Here is a 20,109-nt window from a genome sequence, read left to right as displayed (position 1 = left end):
TCTTTGTTGACTCAATACATACATTTATTTCAAATAAGAGTCTGCATTAATCCTTTTATGTCCTGTAAAAATGTAAACAGTCTGAGTTACTCCCTTCCTTGTACTTAGTAGCAAATTAGGCTGTGGCCTCATTTAAATAAAGACCTGCCAACTAATATGTTAAAATTAAATGATTGTGAGTATGATTGCCTCTTTAAACATTAACAGTAATCTTAAAATTCAATTGGAAGTCTGACGAGTTATAATACTGTACATTTTACATTTATTTTCTCCTTTTGAATAAAAATACACTACCAAATATAAATACAGTACATACTTCACTTCATTAGGGAGCTTTTGGTTTGTGCGACGACGCGATGCTAGAATAGAATCACTCATGCGTCAGTACATATTGGCGGCCAACATAGACATGCTGCTACAAGTATTCATGTATTCTACTCGCAGCCTTGTTGGCTTAACAAGCAATTGTGCATAAAAATTCAAACTTCTCTTATACCTGATTTTGTAAATCGACCAGGTAATTTAAGACCAAGCAGACATTTAAATGCAAGAATGTCTTAAAGTTGAAAATACTTTCAGACTTTTAATACACCATTGACCATCTGATGCTTACTTTATCTTCCAAATGGTACCTGCAATCCAAACAAGTCAGGTGGCATTTGACCCATTTATAGCAATGTAGCACCAACCTCAGCAAATTATTAAATGCAATCCGATGTTACAAATAGTCATGTGATCACCATCTACGCTTAGTATCCTGCACCTTTTCCCTTTAACCTCTTGACAAATGTGACTGGATCTTTGTTTTTGATGCCATAACTAAGGGGTAAAGAAAAAATAATTAAAGGTGTGTTGACCAACCATACAGACTAATTACCATAATTACAACATCTTAAACATAACCTTGACATAAGGCATCGTTATTGAGATATTAAAATTACTAAAAATTAAAACCAATATATTAAATAATCATTGCTTCTGTCATCACAAAAGAATTATTGTACATGGGTAGAAATTCCAAAACATAAAAACTTACTCTTTAATTAGCTTATTATCTTGTGTCAAATTATGCCCTCCAAATGACAGCCAGTAACGTCTCCACACAAACCTCCTATAAGAAATAAGGCAAGATCAACACTCTAAAAACCCTGATACAACATAACATAATGGTTGGGTACTTTGCACAATAGTGTTTGTCAAGAAGGATAGGGGCATAAATAGAGGTATTCACTATGTTAATTCTAAGCATAATCAAGCATCTGTAAAAGGTATAAAATATACTACAGCAGATCCTCAAATATTCAATTAGCATATACACACTTATGCATAATAACAACCCATCTGATGAGTGTTTTAGTTTATATAAATTTAATATTGGAGAGAAATAATGTTCCGATTGTTAATCAAACCCAATATACAATATGAATGAGTATGTGTAACATTACCAACTGACAGACTTAGTTATTCCCTCCCTGTTGAATTTCAGGCTGATGTAACGAGCAATGGCTTTCTTCAGATCAAGAACGGAAGCTCCTTGCAAAACAACAATAGCTAAAAATAAACACATAATTTCAATTTAAAAGTGCTCAATTATAATGTATTAATATAAATCAATGTTGTTTTGAACTCTCTCAATCTGGAGGGTCATTAGTCTAAGACCATTTATGATTGCTTGAGTATTTGGGAAAGGCACTAGATGATTGATCATCACCCAGAAGTATACATTTTAGTTGTAAATCCAATATGTGATATATTTTTATGCGGATGAAAGAATGCTATTTAATAAGAAATGATGATTATACTTTCACTTTCATAACCTGTGAAACCTGCACAAAAACCTTTTTATTTAGAGAAAGCATATCCACATCCCTGTCATTACACCTTCAGACATTTAATAAAAAATATAGTAATATTATATAATATAAAGACAGTAACAAATCTTACGCATTACTTCTCCATCTTCTCTACACACATTGACAAGCATAGCCTGTCCGTACTCTAAGGCTACTTGAAGACTGACTTCCTCTGGGGTGACATCAGTTGGGAGGTCACAAAGAAGAGGATCATCACCAATAGCCTCTTCAATGCCCTCCTTGATCACCTTCATAGCATCCTGGTGAGGCATTTCTTTTGAGAATGGGTCTTCTTCTTCCATCCTATCCTTTTCTGTATTTTCTTTCAGTGAGTCTTCCATTGACATTATCTGTCGTGGTGAACTATCTACATCCATCTTTGATGGTACTAAGTAAATTTTCAAGAACGACATGATGGAAATGTTATGAGTAAGATTTTAAGAAGACGAGGACGACTAGGCCTATTAGTTAGTAGTATTACTAACGTTATTTAAACTACACCAAGAACGCAAAAATAAAAGTCGTTTAACATTGCCATTTCCTGGCTAATTATATGTGTGGTCAGAAGGCTTAGCCGGAGATTGAAGAAGTACCTACAGTACTGTCACAAAGAGTTCATATAGGCTAGGCCCCCAAAAAACATGAAAACAGTTTTGTTGTTAGATCCGTGAGGGCGTGCTCATTCCTTAATGCGCGAGAGTCAAGCTCCCTGCTCAGAATCATTCACAGCTGACAGGGGCCTAGCCTAGGAATATACAATGTTTATGTTCTGTCCTACCTGTGGAAATGTTCTTGTTGTAGAAGAAGGTCCGCAGTGCCTACGGTTTTCATGTAACACTTGTCCGTTTATACATAACGTTAAAAGAAAGGTAAGATCACTTAGCTTTACTCATCACATCCAGACCTAGCTAGGCCTCATGGATTGATTGTGACCCAGAATGACCTTTGCGGCAATGTACGCAGCGCCGCCGCATGACTGGAACCAACGACGGGAGATGGCGGCTAGGCCTAGCCTAGGCAAGATCTTGGTATACTTTTGTTTTGTTATTATTATTATTACAGACACATTACATTGTTAATTTGCACCGAATTAAAAATAACGGGACAGCAATCAAATGAAATTGTTAACGATCACAACAAGTCTTCCGAGTCCGAGAATGGATGTTCAGTTGTGAAAAAGTTTATAAAAAAAGCGGAATGCATTGCTCAGTTTTGTTTTGTGACAAGAAAATTGCAAATTTCTTTATAAGTTTCATTTTTCAAAATATTCGATTCGTTGTATTTAATTATTCTCTATCAAAGAAAAAATATTGAATCAAAAAGTAGGCCTCAGCTCAGACACGAATAAAATATAAGTGTTGGGGATGGACAATTTGTAGCCAAATGCCTATACATCATGTATTTTGACATGAAGAAAAAATTAAATTCTCGTATGTTCTCTAATTGTTACAGATTTCTAGTAAAGTTTACCCGAAGTTAAAAGAACTAGATGATGTCCTCGGTGGAGCCTCAGCATGGGAGAATGTGGACTCAACAGAAGGTAAGGCAAACGATAACCGCAGAGATATGATAAATTTTTGACTAACGAAAAATAAATGCATCTAGATGCAGGTGTTCCAGGCCCTGTTCTGATTTGTCAATAGATAAACTTGACTGACACTCAGGAAGGACCCATTGATGGATGATGTAGTGGAAGGGCTTGATGATAAAGTTAGGGGTGGCGGGGGAATAGCTGTCAAAGTAAATTGTTATGGGTTGATTTTTATCTGCTTAGCGTAATTGCTTCAAGAATATCCAGTGTGGAGAGACTGAGGAAAGCGAGCTTTTTATACGTCCCTGCACCCCCGCTAGATATGCCATGCACAGTATAGCTTTCTTGTATTCATTAGGCAAATTTTTTTTATCTTATCAGAAAAATGTCCAAAATGTGATCATCCTAGAGCATTTTTTATGCAAATTCAAACAAGGTCAGCTGATGAGCCGATGACGACATTCTACAAGTGTTGCAACCTTGAATGTGGGCATAGGTGGAGAGATTGAGATTGCAGATCGCAATCGTGTCGCTGAAATTTACTACTACTGTATCAGTAAGATCATGCTAAGATCGAACAAGATCAAGCTACATGTTATCAGAATGACGTTAAAATGCTGATCCACGCTTCCAGCGAATCTCTCATGATGATATTTTGTTACACTAATTCACATCAGAGAGTATTGCATTATAATGGGGATATGTATGGCGTCCATAATTGATGGTAGAAATGAATAATTATTTATTAATAAACCACAAAAAATATTAAAAGAACTACTTTAAATTCTGTTATTGTCTTCAGGTTTTAAACCAAAATTTATGAAACAACATTTGATAGACCCGTCTCAGTTGAATGCTTTCTGTTGATTAGAAATATTGAGGTTGATTTTAATTGCTAAAAACTAGAGAAAGAACATTCCCAGTAGATTAGTATTTTGTGAGACATCTGTAAGAAACTGTGAACCAAACTTCAAACCAAAATATATGTTTACTTTTAAATTGATTTTTAGACGCAAGTTATTCAGACATTGGTTGCTTTGATTAGTCTTAGTTGTCAGTACAGTACACCCTCTGCTTCAAGACCCCTCTACTTTGAGACAACTTTTTCAAAGAACCAAATCACAATCTTCAATCTTTTAACACAAAGCTAACCTTTTAATTGGAGACTGAAACTAGACCACCCCAACTTTTGAGGTCCGAAAGGTGGTCTCGAATTTTAAAGGTGGAGTGCGTATTGTATTTTATGTGTGTAACGAAAAAAATATTTTCTCATTCTATAATTCTCTGTTGAAAACTTTATTATATGCCTACAAATTAAAACAAAGACATTTAAAAGTTCTTGATTCAAACATTGAGTTTTTGGATCAACACACAACATAAAAATCAATGCAAACCTAATATTTTAAAAAGTTTATTAACCGCAACAGTGTGTAGTAGCCCTTATTAAATGTTTTAAGGTTACTGTGCTTATTCGAGAGTGAGGTTATTCTAAATTTGTTAGTGTTAAATACCATGGACCTGTCTGACTTGTTGCAACATTATCGTTATAGTTATTATATAATCCGTGAGAATTCTTAATAGTGTACCAATTATATAAATCACTTGGGTATCTCCTCTCAATTAAGTTTAGAAGAGGTGCCTTCGTCATTATAGAAAAAAAAATAAATATTTGTTATGTTTATTTGGCCGCAAAACCCTAATGGAAATATTGGGAAGGCAAGAATGTTAAAGCCATTATTTCCGTAAAATTGCTACACCCGGGGAAGCTCCCCGATTCGATCGACTAATCAGCATCGCAGAAAGCCATTATATGTAAACCAGGCTTAACAACCATGTTAAAAATTCCACTTCATAATATGGCAGCAGATTAATACTTGTTTATTTGAAATACTGTACAGTATGTATAGGATATTCGGGATCTCGAATAATGTGTATATATTTTTATATATTTAATACAGTATTTTCAATATTATACCCACTCTGTACAATATAAAGTTTTATTAAAGATCGAACTAAGTCCATTGCAATAAATAAATATAATTAATCTAAAATTGAACAGCAACTATTCTGAATGTTCACTAATTTCACTGTATACAGCTTTCGTCATCTTTAAGGTTTGTATCAAGCCCGTTTCCTTTGGTACAATCGGAAGCAACATTAGTTTGATTAACGACCTCAATAAACTCATCGTCAGAATGGTTACCGGAATCGTTTCTGGAATTTAAACAATCTTCTAACCAATCCTCGATTCGCTTTCTTTCGGGTGTTGTCATCGTGTAAACAATATACGATTTATTTTTCACTTCATAGTTTAAGTTATCCGTCCGATTTTGGTCATGTGCAGAATGTACTAATCGTTTATCATGATAGTCCTCTCTGTTGTTTGGAGAGCTTGATAATTTCGTATTGTTCAGTTCTGATTTCGATGCTTCCTGATTGAGCATTTTATTATCCTGGTTTGTTACATTAGATGTTTTTGGAGGCGCACTTTTGTCGAAATTGTCGTCTAGCTGTAAAGAGAAGTGCCAACGCCGGAATTCATCCATTTTATCTTTACCAATAGGCTCAAGTAGTCTTTTTCCGTCTTCCCTTCGCTTTGATAGTACAATAGAGCGACTTTCCAAGACATTGATGCTCCGTCCATCATTGCTATTTAAACTATCAGAACGTTTTCTACTGAGCGGTGCTAATTTGCAATTCTTCCGGGGAATCGGAAATGTTCGTTTCGGGAATTGTGGAAGATCATAAGCAGTGACATGTTGCATGTCGGATATAGCGGGAAGAGATCGACTTGGGAGTTCTAAGCTTTTAGCTACGGGAAGTCCATGTTCACTATGTTCTCTATCCTTGTCGAGTAATTTATTAAGATATACAGCCCCTGTTTTTAATTCGGTATGATGAATGGACGGTAGAACAGACGGTTCCGTCATGTTACGGCGGTACTTGCGATCCTTCCGCGTTGATGTAATTTTCAACGCGTTGTTCATATCCGCCATTCCAGAGTTAATTGCTCTCCTGTTCGTTTGAGCCTGAATCTGTCCGTTTTGCGAGATGACTAAATTGCTGCAATCATCCTATCGCACAATAGGTGTGTCTTCGATTCGTAAAACATCGATCTGTGTTTGCATCGTTGTAGTATATCAAAACCCATTGCATCCGTGGCCTTCGATCGATATCAAGTCAAAGATTCATCGAAATATTGTCCTAAATTAAAAAAAATATATATTTTTAATAAAAACGCTAATAAAAAATGCTATAGGCTATTTATACGTAATATTTATGAAGTAAGCAAAGATAGTATAACTTGTCGACATTTATGTTTTTACCGCTGCAGTGTTTTGATTAGATTTTCATTTAAACAACTTCCTCCTTTAATATTCAATCTTAAGCAAATATTTGTCAAATCATACGTGCTGTCTGTAATTAGCTAATACAGAGGGAGCTAGCATCCACATCGAAAAATAGGCCTACATTCTCTGCAAAATGCATACCAATACGACGAATAATTTTCTTTTTGAACTTCACTCTTTTCCAATATCCAGAATCAATTAAATCTCCTTGTTTCCAAATCTACAGACCCTTTCCTAACCCCTCCTTAATGCAGTAACCTTCTCCAGATGTAAATTTAGGGGTATATATAGTGTTCTCTCCATCCAAACATCGTCACCTCCACATTAGCAATGGTCCTGTGGAGAGGTTTCCTTGTTTCCAAACTACAGTAGGAAAAGGTTTTGACGATTTTGTTTTCAATCTACCTCTCTCAAAATTACAGACACTTTCCAAACTCGACTATTCTGCTCTTTCAAATTATTGCCTAAAATTTATCACCCCTCTCAAAGTTGACATTCTTTTCTGAAAGCAAGCACTCCTCTCTCAAATTATGCAACCCTAAGATCCATCAACCCTTCCCTAAAATCCGGCACCCCTCGAAATTATCACTCCTCTCTCAAATTCATTTCAGATCACCCTCCCTAAATTCCAGCACCAAATCTCGAATCCACCACGTTTCCTTCAAGTTTATCATTAAAGTCCACTAAAGTATCTCTCAAATTCATACCAACCACTATCTCTAAATTTCATCGCCCACTCCCACTCTCACTTCATCGCCCACTCCCAAGTCTATAACATACCGGTACTAATAGACCACCCTTTAATTGTAAGGCTCGGTTTCTATGGAATCGCTCCGATCCTCGAATCGCCCAACCTATCGGCAACAGTCACCAACAGTAGTCTGGAAGGTTGAACCTGGTTGAACTTCGCCGATTGCGTTGCAGACGAAATAGGGTGCATTGCTATTTGTCCCGACGCAATCGGGAAAGCACCCCGATTCGCCTGCAGCGCAATCGGTAAAGTTGAACCAGGTTCAACCTTCCTGACAACTGTCGACGACTGTCGGCGACGGGGTGAGCGATTGTATAGAAACCGAGTTTTAAACCTATTTCTCAAATCATTACCCCTACTTAATGCATCTCATAATCCTACCAGCCCTCCACTCTCAAGTCCACCACCATTCTCTGAAATCCACCCTTCTCAAATTTAGGGACCCTCTTTTTCATATTAGACACGTTAGGCCTACTGTCTCACAGATCCAGCACCTCTTCAATCCTGCGTCTATCCTCAAATCAGGCACGTTCATTTTAAAAATCCACTTCCCAAATCCAGCACCCGTTTCTATGATATCCTATAATATATTTTCTCCATGTTATAAATAAAATTCACCACCCGGTGTCTTTAAAACCCAAGTCTTCTTTTATGTAGTAACCTTCTCCAGATGCAATTTAGGGGTATTGTTCTCTCCATCCAAACATCGTCACCTCCACATTAGCAATGGTCCTGTGGAGAGGTTTCCTTGTTTCCAAACTACAGTAGGAAAAGGTTTTGAAATTTTTTGTTTTCAATTCTAATTTTTTAGAACAAAAAGTCCTTGAGCAAGGTACTTTATCAGCATTGCTTCTCCTGTAATTACCTGTCTTGTCGGGCTCGTAGGTAGACCATGCAGGCCTGTATGGTGTTTGTTATGCCCTCCCAATTTCATTAAACCATCACTGCATGGGTTCTCGTCACCCAGGAGTATAAATGGGTAGCTGGTAGGGTAGCCTACTTCTGCAATGTTTACCAGAACAAAACTTAAAACATGAGGACCCAATAACCAGGGGAAACGAAGCGCTTTTTATCTACAAAGAAATGGCGCTGTAAAAATGATATGAATAATAAAATAATAATAATAATAATAAAATGTTCCCAATATTATTGCATGATGCAATATTAATGACCAAATATTCCTTTTTTTATTTAAAATATTGAGCTTTCTATTGGATGAATGTAGCATGAATAGAGTAACGACTTGGAATTAATGGTGCATGTTATAGGAAGAATCATAAATGAAAGTACACCAAAAACAAAGGAAACAAAATCGCCATGGTTCGGTGTCAAAATTGACAAGATTGGCTAATATGAAGTAACACAGTATTCAGTAGGCCTACACTGACGTTTATTCTAAGGAGATTCAGTGGATAAAATTTTGATTTATTGCTCAAAAGGCGTTAAAATATGAAGTTGAATGAATTTGTCTTACTTTGAGACTGCTGTAGTTGTGATACAATGATAAAAAAAAATAAGTGTCCCCTTAATAGGAGTTATTTGACCATTTGGCACACTCAGAAAGTGTCCTCGTCCCCTTAATAGGGGTGTCCCCTTAATAGGGGTCGGCCTTAGTGTTAAAAGATACATTGCCCCTCGTTTCACGGAAAAGTGTAACCTTAATAGGGGTATCCCCTGAATAGAGGTATCCCCTGAATAGGGGTGTCCTAAAGGTGGGATTCTACTGTGTTTGCAATTTTTAGTGCATTATTCTTATATTCATTATTCAATGTAGTCCAAATATAATAAAATGCGTGTGGCCAGCTATAAATACGATGCATCTTAAAATTAGGAATATTTTATCGAGATGTGTAAACATATTGACATAACAGAGGTACGACATGGGAGATCATTATTATTATGCATTGCTAAGAATTATTTAACGACTGCTGAAACTACAGTAGTAATGTATAGAGGCCAATAGCCCTTTTAATACTAAACATGTCCAATATATGCTGATTTGACAGGCACTATTAGTATTACATGGTTGGTGCTGCGTTTCTTTTTCACTCAGCACCGTAATCACCATTACCATTATCATCATCATTATCATTATTATAATCATCAATAATAATTATTATCATTCATCATCCCTTTCTCGTTATCACTTATCATCACTACGGTATCAACTTTATCATCATAACATCATGATTATTGTATCGCCACATTATCATGTTACCATCATCAGGATCACCATCGTCGTCATTATCAGCATCATTATTTCATAATTATCATTATCAACATCATCATCATAACCATCGTTATCATCATTATCATTACCAGTTATCATTTATCATCATTATCATTTATCATCATCACAATTTACCATCATTATTCATCTTATCAGCATTATTATAACATCATCACAAAAGAACGCATCAGGCCTAGATATATCATTCATAGAACAGGAGATAAACGTGAGCCCCTTCGATCTATATATAACCATAAAATTGCTTCGGTGGGCCTATTTCTAAAATACCATTCCACATACGCTACCGAGAGTAATGTATAAGCATATATTATTTTAGACACAAGTATATTATGCAACGATAATGATTATTATATAACTATGATCAAAACGTATGTATAGTCAAAATGGAATATATCACCGAGAAACAGAACCTACAGGAATGTTTGTAAATAGAACGTCTGCTTAAATTATATACCCATTCGGGCATCTAGCACATACCGTACACACGAGTCTACAATTATTACGACGGAAATTATATAATTAACAGGGCTAGCGCTCACCTTTAAAGAGCCAAACAGGTGATACGGTGTTTATTATTGTAGGCCTACGTCTCGCAATGGTTGCCTGAATGCTTATAGATCAAACATGGCTGCTTTAGCTTAATCTGTTTCAATTACAATACAAGAATAGCACTGATATCTTCGTATTGAAAAAAAGTTACAAAATTTTCCCTAAATTCGTCAACGAAGCGTGCCGCCAACATCACAAAACATTAATTGTTCACCGATCGGTTGCTAAGGAAGTGAATATGATATGCAAATTAAGCGTGACTTAACACGTGACAATAAAACACCTGCGTTGAGGGGTACCTGCGATTCATTGACGGAAGTTACATTAGGTGTTCAGTAACTGTGCACATATACAATGGTAAGGCGATAATGTTATTATGATTTCTTTTACTTGTTTAATTCATGAGATGAAAATTGTATTTTCGAAACGAAACCCAACATCCAGCTGAATTAATAAATACCGTAATCATGCTGATAGGCCCATCATAATATTATAAATGATAATAATAATAATATTAATTATAATAATACTCAATGATAACAATAATAAGAATAATGATAATTATAATGATAAATGTAATAACGATATATAATAGTAATGATAAAAATAACGATCACGAACAATAACAATAACATACTAATACTACTGTAGTATTATAACATATAGAAGTGTCTACGTATTAAACAAATTCTACTCTTTTTTCTTGCTTGATTTCTTGTACATATAATATATATATATGTATATATATATATATATATATATATATTATGCTATTATTTGTTTCTAGCCGTACTTATTGTGTAATGGAGTGTATCTGGTGGTATTTGAATCTGTTTAACCATGAAGCCTCCGTGGTCTAATGGTTATGACGCTCGCCTTGACAGCGAGAGGTCGCACGTTCGAGTCCCGCCAGAGGAATTTTATTACACAATTTCTTTATTCATTTATTTACAGGACTACATTCGTTGCAAGCTATGCTACACAATGTATTATTATGTCCTTTATTCGAACACTGTATTTACCTTTCTTTGATTATGTATATGTGATCATTTATTTTGATTATGTATATATGATCATTTATTTACAGGACTACATTCGTTGCGAGCTATGAATAAAGGACATAATAATACATCGTGTAGGATAGATCTCTACGAATGTAGTCCTGTAAATAAAATGATAATAATGATAATTATAATGATAAATATAATAACAATATATAATAATAGTGTTAAAGATAACGATCACGAACAATAACAATAACATACTAATACTACTGTAGTACTATAACATGTAGAAGTGTCTACGTACTAAACAAATTCTACTCTTTTTTCTTGCTTGATTTCTTGTACATATAATATATATATATATGTATGTATAATCTGCGTGGTTGGCTTAAACCAGATCATGTAGACAAGAGTGCTCAATGCAGTATATAGCAGAGCATATGTATATATGTATTATATATATGTGTATATATTCATATATGATTTATATATATATGTATATATATATGTATATATATATATGTATATATATTATGTATACATATATATACATACATATATATAAATAAATATATGTATATGTATATATATATGTAAATATAGACATTGATACGATAAAAATCATACACAGTTGACGTATTATAGGAACATAATTTTATAGGCACGAATATTTCGTCCTGTCCCCAGGATTTTCTCAACATGAATGAGACAACAGTAGAAAATATTTACTGGGTGAAGTGAAACAATGCATACACAGTTTATCTTACATAATCGGAGACCACTTGGGTGATTAAGGGATTAATTCTTAGTGAATGTATAATAACCACTAGCAAAGCCTAGATCTGTGATTTGATACGCATGATCCAACGTAATTCGGAGCGAAGTCTATTTCTAATAGCTTTGTAGTTACAGCCTAATATAATAAAACGTAGATTATCTATGGATTGTCCCTGTGAGTTAAAGTGATCACTTACAGCATGGAGGTATTATATGCTTACAGGAAACCCTTTGCTCCTATCTTTAACAGATTTCTTGTGATTATTTAATCTTAGTCTAAGTATTTACATATATTTCGCTGGGAATATACGTGCTGCTTATTACCATCTTATCAAAATGCCAACCATACGAAACAATGCTGTAGTGGAATTAAATAATATGAAGTAATCAGGATTTGCATTCGTTTTATTTTTTATTTAGCTCTAACCCGGTATCGAGCACTCTACTCCAGACGATCTTGAACCTTATACCACAAATACTGTATATATATTAATATATGATATTGAAGGGAGTTAGCCGTTAACACTGTTGAATAAATATAATATAAATCACCAAAGGTACATATACAGTGTTTCAATAAGGACATGATGGAACATCGCAGGCTACCCTGTAGCTTCTTAACGAATAAAGTCCTGTAAAAGTCATTGTTCCTCTCAATTGATACCTGCTAAATGCTTCAGGAGAGATTTATGACAATTAGCTCTTATGGTATATATGTCAAATTTATCAAAATTACGTGAATAAGAAAACAACCTATTGCAGAAAATATTGTATTATACAATACATTCCTAAAAAAAATAGGCCTATCAAATTTCAACGAACAATGTGTTTTGGTGGATTAATTTTTATTAGGCCTATCAAATCCGATTGTGTAGGAGAGATTTCACTATTTTTCTATTGGTCAAAAGATTTTTTCTAAAATGTTCGATTAAATTAAGAGATAAAGCAGAGGAACGTACGGTAATTTCTTTCTTAAATGCTGGCCTCATATTACTGGTGAAGAAACGAAAAAATACTTGGATGAAGCTAATTGCTTGAGAAAAGGAAGAAGAATGTGAAAATATATGAAAAAATAAAAATAATTTTTATCATGGTAACAACTTACCTGTATGCTTTCTTAACCACTTTAAGTCCAGTAGTAATTTGTCCATGGAAGTTCTGTCAATGATAAAGGTTCGATTGTTCGGTGTTGCGTCGTCAACGTGTTTGTACACGTGACAGAGTACTATGTAAACTTTGAGGAGTCTGTCCTATATTTCGTACCATTATTCATATAATTATGCACTCTGTTCAATGAGTGACATCAAAATGTGTGACTAGTATTGTTATAATATAAACCGTTAATGATCTAGGTAATAATTAAGGTAAATTGAAGCATAGGCCTATCTCATTCTCTAAATAAATTATATATGCCAATAATAATAATAATAATAATAATAATAATAATAATAATAATAATAGGCCTAATAATAATAATAATTATTATTATTATTATTATATATAAGCCTATAATAATAATGGTAATCATAATTGTAGTTAAAATAAACAGATAGATAATTATTTAACAACTTTTATTATATATTTTATAATTGGTATAATTTTCTATCTTGATCATGTTAAGTTAGTGTTTTTATTTATTTTTCTGTGCAATTTTGATGTTATTTATATTTCGAGTTGATAAAATAAGAAATAATAAATAGAATTATGATGATGACAATGATGATATTGATGATTAATAAAATTGATTACAATTGTAATAACAACAAGATTTTAAAGATTTATTAAATATAGGAATGTAGAAGAAATATGATAGGGCTATGTATGAAGTGGTAGTTTTAACCCGTAAGCAAATGGTGAGTGAAAACAGAAGGAAAATGGCATTAGCTGAACGGATATAATTTATTGTTTTATCTAATTCAAAGAAACAGCGAATCCTAATATCACAACTATTATTTTATTTAAGGACTAATAAATTCCAATAATTTGGTTTATGAGGTACTTCATCAAAGTCAGTGCAATTAGAAAATACCGTCTCAGACAAGACAAATCGCCTTGGCAACGGAAGGCACCTTTAAAAAATCCCATAACTGCTTATCGATGAACTGCCATGTCGCATCGGAGACCTTCAATAAACATTGTATTGTTAATGTGTTTGATATTGCTTCAAATCACAATACTGTAGCCTAGAATCAACTATCTTTAGAAATTATTTTCTTTTTTTAATTATGGTATCGGGACGCGACACAACCGGTTAATAGATATTCTTTACAATGAGAAACACGGGAAGGACTTAACTTATGTACACGTTAAGTATCTGTAGTGTTATATTTATTATTGACTACCAACTCCAAACTGATAGAATAGAAAACTAATTAATAATATATAGGCAGGCCTATAAGCCCACAATGACTAGAGACAATTTTGCAATAGGGCTGTAATTCAATGGCGGATACATGGAGTAATGGGCCCAATCACTGTTTAAAACAGATCAACATGAGGCCCATCTCATACCTTAAATGTTATTGTATCTCCAACAACTAGAAGATAATTTTAGTTTTATACTACTTTGATTATGCCTATCTATTTCATACAAATATAAATAGGCCTATATATTACTTTTGCCTCCAATTTTACCATTATTATAGTTATCTGTTTGTGTGTATTTTTCTAAGGAAGCCGACTATTTTTTTTATGTAAAAATGCATAAACGAAACGAAAAAATTATAAGCATGATGTCATACCTATGTACCTTGAACAAAACATGTATGTGTATGTCACCACAAAGAACAGAATACAGAATATGTTGCAAACATAAGACATACTGTAGTACATTGATTGACAGGGATAATAATACGGAAGCATCTTTATGAACATGGTAACATTGTTTGATGTGGAAAATAATATACGGTACCGTATATGCGAAAAATATAATCATGTGTATATCATACACTTATTCTACGGTATTATTAATAATTCTTTCATTCACATTAATCTATATCGGACACACCAATGTCTTTAAGAGGAACGAAATATTTCAACCCTGTTTAAAAAAAATATAATTATTTAATATATATAACATACATTTTTAGCCTTCGCTTATTAATTTTGTGTCTAAACTGAGATCCATTGTTTCCTCGTGCAGATCTGTTAACTGTTGTCTATCGATTTTACAGTTTAAAAAGTAACATGTCTTTATGAGCCTACAATTTGTGGTTATTCTTATTGTTGATGTTGAATGCAAATAGATGATATACGTCTACTACTCTCTATAAAAATATATTAGGCACAGCCAAAAATAACACTTGATACATGTATTTTGTGATCCGATATCTATAAATACTCCAAAACGTATGAACCTCTTAACGCTTCCGATGTATTTGTTCAGGCACAAGAGCCCACTAATGGTGACATAAGACACATGACCAAAAGTAAATCAACAAAAATTGAGCAGAGCAAAAGGGCATGCTTTCAGGGTACACAGGCGTTTGAGTGTCATTCGACCTGCGTCATTAAGCTCGATACAAATTGCAATGTTTGCATAATGCCACAGTCGTCAATCCAATAACGGTTCTTTATGAGAAGATGAAGTAATTATAGGAGCAATGTATACTTCCCTGATTATAGTTACCTCACAATGCATCTTGCTACAAATTAGAACAAATGTGAGGTTTACACAATCAGCAGTGATTAATAATGAGACTACAGTACTGAAGTTTAGATTGTATAACGTATGCGTTCACCATCAAAGGGCCACTGTATACTTTATGCATTATGTGATTTGTTAAATACCATGTAATGTAATCTGTGTTGACGGTTAATGGCTAATACCTTCGTTTGCATTATAGTAGTACTGTAGTAGTTTTAGATTGATGTCTATTAAATAAAGTTTGTACATACAATATACAAGGGGCCTTTCTCCAGTGACAGCATTTATCATTATATTCCAGTTGAAAACCTGGAACTGTCCATCGTTGATTGGCTAAACTAATTCCTCCATGCTTGGATGCAGTGTGCTGTTGCCCAATTCATACACACACTCGCTCTCATTATCTGAATTGAGCATCTATTTTGAGCGCACATACAATTTTAATCCGGTTGAAAAATGTAATCACCCATAGCTGTCTACCTTCGTTTGGTTCTGACACACTGCGTAGCCAAATTTACACACGCTTGCTGCTCATTAGAATTTACACTGACCATTACACTAGCTTGTGAATCATTTTAATATTTCACGTGAAATAAATTAATACTGACAACATATTTATCAATCATAAAATAATTTATTGCATATAAATTTAAATATTATATTTTAGTAAATATATTAAAAACGATCATTATTAAAACCGTTACCAAGGTAATAAAAAAATGTTAAGAAAAAAATAAAACATGGAAGTGAGATTTCAACAGATTGAATCCTAGTAAGTCATATATGCATATACATATTATATATTATATTTTAGTGAACATTCTCCTATAAAATTATATCATTGAGCTTGTTCGACTGGTTCATTTCGTTGACTACGATTTTTTGTTGAGTATTATTTTCATTTGACTGGTTCGTAAAATAGACTTCGTTGACAACGAAAATTAACGTAAACGAGAGTGCGCTAATCAGCGTTAAGTTATCCACATGACCAAAACAAACATGGTCGACTGGTCAGTTTAGCAACCACATTTGCGTTAATATAAATTTGATTAAGTTTACAGAAAAAAAAAATTATAATATTTACCCACATGAAGTCAAACAATAATTGTAGGCTAACAGAATTAAACAACTGAATTAAAACATTTTTTACCAAAAACCCATACTGCCACAAGCCCAAGCAACCTTGATTACGCAGCGTGCATCGCGGTAACAATGCAGCCATTTTGTTTCGTCAAGTATTTACCAGTTTTCTATTCTCCTGGTCGTCTTCATTAAGTAGGATTTTACCACTGCGCAGGTGGCCGTAGTTTAACGAAAATCGACCAGTCAAAAGGCGGAGTGGCCAAAATCAATATTAAAGCTATGATGTCACCAGGATACTTAAACTTTATGATTCAATATTTCAGACTTCATTCATTCTTCCAAGAATTGAGACATTCATTCTTTCTTAACATAAGCAAATAAAGCACAAAATATTGAATCACTATGGCTTGCATCAAAGATTATGGAAAAGTTTTTTCCATAATCTGATTATTCATTAAATAATAATTATCATTCATATTTAATGAGTTCATAAATTAATTAACAATGGTTCTCTGTCATCTGGTGGTATATTTATTTGTAATTCTCTTTCAGATGTTAAACTGCTTAATGATGGTTCTATCTCGTTTTCATCTTTACTATCTGATATGGAGGAGTCTGTGTTGTCATCCTCACTATTTAGAAGCGATTTTGTCTCCTCAGCAGTTACTCGGAACCTTGCAACATACATTGTTTTCCGCCTCCTTTGGGGAAAGAAAAGTTTTTATTAAATATATTGTATTTTTTCGCATGATTATAAGGCCAACATCAACATATACAAAAAAAAAACGAAGATAAAAATTAAAACAATGAGATCAAACCCAAATACACATTGCTATAAATAACATGCTTTAACAGCTTTTGTATGCATACTCTTCAAAACAATTTTTATCTTATTGTTGTCCTTACACTAATGCATATAGCCGAACCTTACAAATTTTATCATCCATCACCACTTTACTTATCTATTACCCTATTCTATATTATCATATTATATTTTCCAACCATCAGTGATATAGCGCCACACAAGACCGCTTACCCCTTAACCTCCCTTCCCTCCCCAATAATCCTTAACCAACTTACCCCTTTCCACATCTGAATTCCCATAAAGAAAATAATATGATGCAAGCAGCTGAAATTAAATTTAATGCTCCAAACAATGAAGAAGATATTGCAAAGTCGAATTTCTGTACCAGAAGGCCTCCCATAGTAGGACCAAAAAATGACCTAGGAAACAATAAAAATACAATATATACACTGTAGCCAATTATGTACATAATAGTTAATTAATTTAACTATTTATATTTAACAATTACTAGAAATTCTGAAGAAGTCATCTAATTTAATTATTACCTTTATAGAAATAATCTCTATTTTAAATATCTTTTTACTAGGTATTAATTTACATTTTTTTTTAGATCTGGTTGTTGTACTTTCAATGCTTTCAAGGTAATATACAATAAGAAATAAAATCAGTGATTACCCGAGTGAAAATGCACTGTTAAACATTCCAGAGACTACAGTATGCGTTGATAAGTCGTCTGGCATACCATTGTGTAACACGGTTACTAATAGGTCCTGATACGTCGGTGTTATGGCACAGCCCAGTGCCACATATATAAGTACAACTCCAATACAAATTATATATAGTTTACTGTAAGAAAAAAACACAAAGCTATGAACTCATTATAAAGGTAGCTTTAGTGGTTAGGATAGATTGGTGGTAATGTGTTAGAGTACCAGTCCTAAAGTCCTGTCCAAAAAAAATGTGGTATGCCTAAACATGGCAATGATGACATCATATCATGACCATATATAGGCAAATCATGACCATATATAGGCACATCATGACTATATATGGGCATACAACAGTTTGATAGTTCATATCCTGTAAATTCAACTCCACTCCCTTAGGCTCATTTTAAGACATATTACAGTAATTCCATGTTATTTAATTTTTTCCCAATGATACGGATCATAAAGACATGTTGGGTAATAATATTGTTCAAGAAAGAATTTTATATTACTTTGGTAGATGAAGAACAGGCCATGGGCCAACAATGAGGTATGCTATTCCAGCCACGATATAACCAAACGCAAGCAGGGTTCGTGTGTTTTTCCGTTTGTCAGCAATCCAACCAACTGTCGGTGCGGTTACTGCATATCCAAACCCCATTAATAGGAACACCAGACCAATTTGCGTTGGTGTCAAATTATACTGCAAAAGATATAAACAAATGTTTGATATAAAAATAGCTGAGCTTATGCCTTATTTAATTCAAATTCGAGGTCAAATGCAATGACCAGACTGAAATCATGTTAACTCTAATGAGGGCGTTTAAATTATCTATTAATGGAGGTAAACATATAGCATACAGTATACATCGATGTTCTATTTAACAGAAATAATAAAAATAACATAGGCATATAAATAGTATTATTAGAGAATGTTGCCAGGCGCTAGCTACTAATGACATTACATACAAGTCTCAAATCAATATTCCAAACAAAATGATAATTACAGATAATTAATGGTATGATTGTATTAATGGTACTGTGGTAGCATACCCACAATATATCTGAGAGAAAACACTACTGTACCAAAATTACAAATTTCTTTGAGAAAGTAGTTTTCAAGATGAGGGGTAATACTACACACCCCTCTCCCACCTCAATTTCCTTGTTTTCATATCATCAATATTTGTTATATTATATTATATATTTGTCATATATATTAGAAATATTTATAGAATTATTGGAAAAATCTAAAAAAATTATAGACTTTGTGGAAACAAAGCATTTCCTGGATGATAAATGTTTTCCCATATTTTACCTGTTGCAGCACAGTCGAAAGAGTCGGCTCCACAAATGTTAAAGCTGCTGTACCAATAAAAAGCGACAACACTCCAACCCATGTGCCCGGTATACTCATCAACTGGATAAAAGAGCCAGTTTTCTTCTGTTCTGACAAATCTGACAATTGGAATGACAATGACAGGTTTTGTTACACAATAAAAGCTAAATAGAATTACCTACCAACAAGGGTATTGCTGAAACACTCAAGGTTAGATATAAAAAAGATGACTGAAAACTGAAAAAAAAGTCTGCGCATAATCCTTTAACAAGGACCACTGAAAAAAAGTAGGTAAAACACAAGCTCAACATATAATGCCACACACACACACACACACACATTATTTATATATAAATAGATATATACATATGAATAAATGTAGTTGGCAATACTAGCAACGTATAGTGCTCGATACACGTGATAATGCAGAGCGTAAATATTGAAAGTATTGAAAATGTAGAAC

General features: G+C 33.6%; 4 protein-coding genes across 12 annotated transcripts in view; 1 reads left to right on the top strand and 3 right to left on the bottom strand.

Moving 5' to 3' along the window:
* Nucleotides 1–2: 2 nt before the first annotated feature.
* LOC117122027 (U11/U12 small nuclear ribonucleoprotein 25 kDa protein-like) lies at nt 3–2,777 on the bottom strand. The gene is made up of 5 exons (XM_033267516.1): nt 2,632–2,777; nt 1,945–2,241; nt 1,446–1,551; nt 1,037–1,111; nt 3–819 (listed from the first exon to the last, which is right to left on the bottom strand). The coding sequence occupies exons 2-5, from the start codon at nt 2,228–2,230 to the stop codon at nt 750–752; spliced, it is 537 nt and encodes a 178-aa protein (XP_033123407.1). The 5' UTR covers nt 2,231–2,241; nt 2,632–2,777; the 3' UTR covers nt 3–749.
* LOC117122028 (DNA-directed RNA polymerase III subunit RPC10-like) lies at nt 2,269–4,850 on the top strand. Its single transcript, XM_033267517.1, has 3 exons — nt 2,269–2,722; nt 3,306–3,393; nt 3,766–4,850. The coding sequence occupies exons 1-3, from the start codon at nt 2,612–2,614 to the stop codon at nt 3,891–3,893; spliced, it is 327 nt and encodes a 108-aa protein (XP_033123408.1). The 5' UTR covers nt 2,269–2,611; the 3' UTR covers nt 3,894–4,850.
* LOC117122025 lies at nt 4,665–15,718 on the bottom strand. Of its 5 annotated transcripts, none has more exons than XM_033267514.1 (2): nt 15,695–15,718; nt 4,665–6,588 (listed from the first exon to the last, which is right to left on the bottom strand). In XM_033267514.1, the coding sequence occupies exon 2, from the start codon at nt 6,378–6,380 to the stop codon at nt 5,469–5,471; it is 912 nt and encodes a 303-aa protein (XP_033123405.1). In that variant the 5' UTR covers nt 6,381–6,588; nt 15,695–15,718; the 3' UTR covers nt 4,665–5,468. The 5 variants fall into 5 exon arrangements, with proteins under 5 accessions (XP_033123405.1, XP_033123403.1, XP_033123402.1 ...); XM_033267512.1 differs by lacking the exon at nt 15,695–15,718 and adding an exon at nt 13,172–13,226; XM_033267511.1 differs by lacking the exon at nt 15,695–15,718 and adding an exon at nt 10,276–10,624.
* Nucleotides 15,719–16,888: 1,170 nt separating this feature from the next.
* The window catches only part of LOC117122020 (MFS-type transporter SLC18B1-like), an 8,993-nt gene continuing 5,772 nt past the window's right edge, over nt 16,889–20,109 (bottom strand). For all 5 annotated transcript variants that reach the window (XM_033267502.1, XM_033267503.1, XM_033267500.1 and 2 more), the window contains exons 8-12: nt 19,626–19,765; nt 18,820–19,010; nt 18,276–18,446; nt 17,876–18,019; nt 16,889–17,496 (exon numbers count right to left, since the gene is read on the bottom strand). In XM_033267502.1, the coding sequence (XP_033123393.1) occupies nt 17,283–17,496; nt 17,876–18,019; nt 18,276–18,446; nt 18,820–19,010; nt 19,626–19,765 (860 nt within the window). In that variant the 3' untranslated portion in view covers nt 16,889–17,282. The remainder of the gene's footprint in view (nt 17,497–17,875; nt 18,020–18,275; nt 18,447–18,819; nt 19,011–19,625; nt 19,766–20,109) is intronic.

The sequence above is a fragment of the Anneissia japonica genome, unplaced genomic scaffold (assembly GCF_011630105.1).
Source record: "Anneissia japonica isolate Jap-2015-1 unplaced genomic scaffold, ASM1163010v1 scaffold288015_len651517_cov191, whole genome shotgun sequence".
NCBI classification, from domain to species: Eukaryota; Metazoa; Echinodermata; class Crinoidea; order Comatulida; family Comatulidae; genus Anneissia; species Anneissia japonica.
Note: the sequence above shows the minus strand (reverse complement) of the source record. Positions and strands in the feature narration are given on the sequence as shown.

Excerpts from the sequence above, each read along its gene's own strand:
- LOC117122027 (XM_033267516.1), bottom strand. The coding sequence starts at position 2,230 with ATGGATGTAGATAGTTCACCACGACAGATAATGTCAATGGAAGACTCA. Across the intron at positions 1,112-1,445 it reads ATAACTAAGTCTGTCAGTTG|GAGGTTTGTGTGGAGACGTT; the intron begins GTAATGTTACAC and ends TATTTCTTATAG. Across the intron at positions 820-1,036 it reads GATAATAAGCTAATTAAAGA|TTATGGCATCAAAAACAAAG; the intron begins GTAAGTTTTTAT and ends TTTACCCCTTAG.
- LOC117122028 (XM_033267517.1), top strand. The coding sequence starts at position 2,612 with ATGTTTATGTTCTGTCCTACCTGTGGAAATGTTCTTGTTGTAGAAGAA. Across the intron at positions 2,723-3,305 it reads TACATAACGTTAAAAGAAAG|ATTTCTAGTAAAGTTTACCC; the intron begins GTAAGATCACTT and ends TAATTGTTACAG. Across the intron at positions 3,394-3,765 it reads GAATGTGGACTCAACAGAAG|AAAAATGTCCAAAATGTGAT; the intron begins GTAAGGCAAACG and ends TTATCTTATCAG.
- LOC117122025 (XM_033267514.1), bottom strand. The coding sequence starts at position 6,380 with ATGGCGGATATGAACAACGCGTTGAAAATTACATCAACGCGGAAGGAT.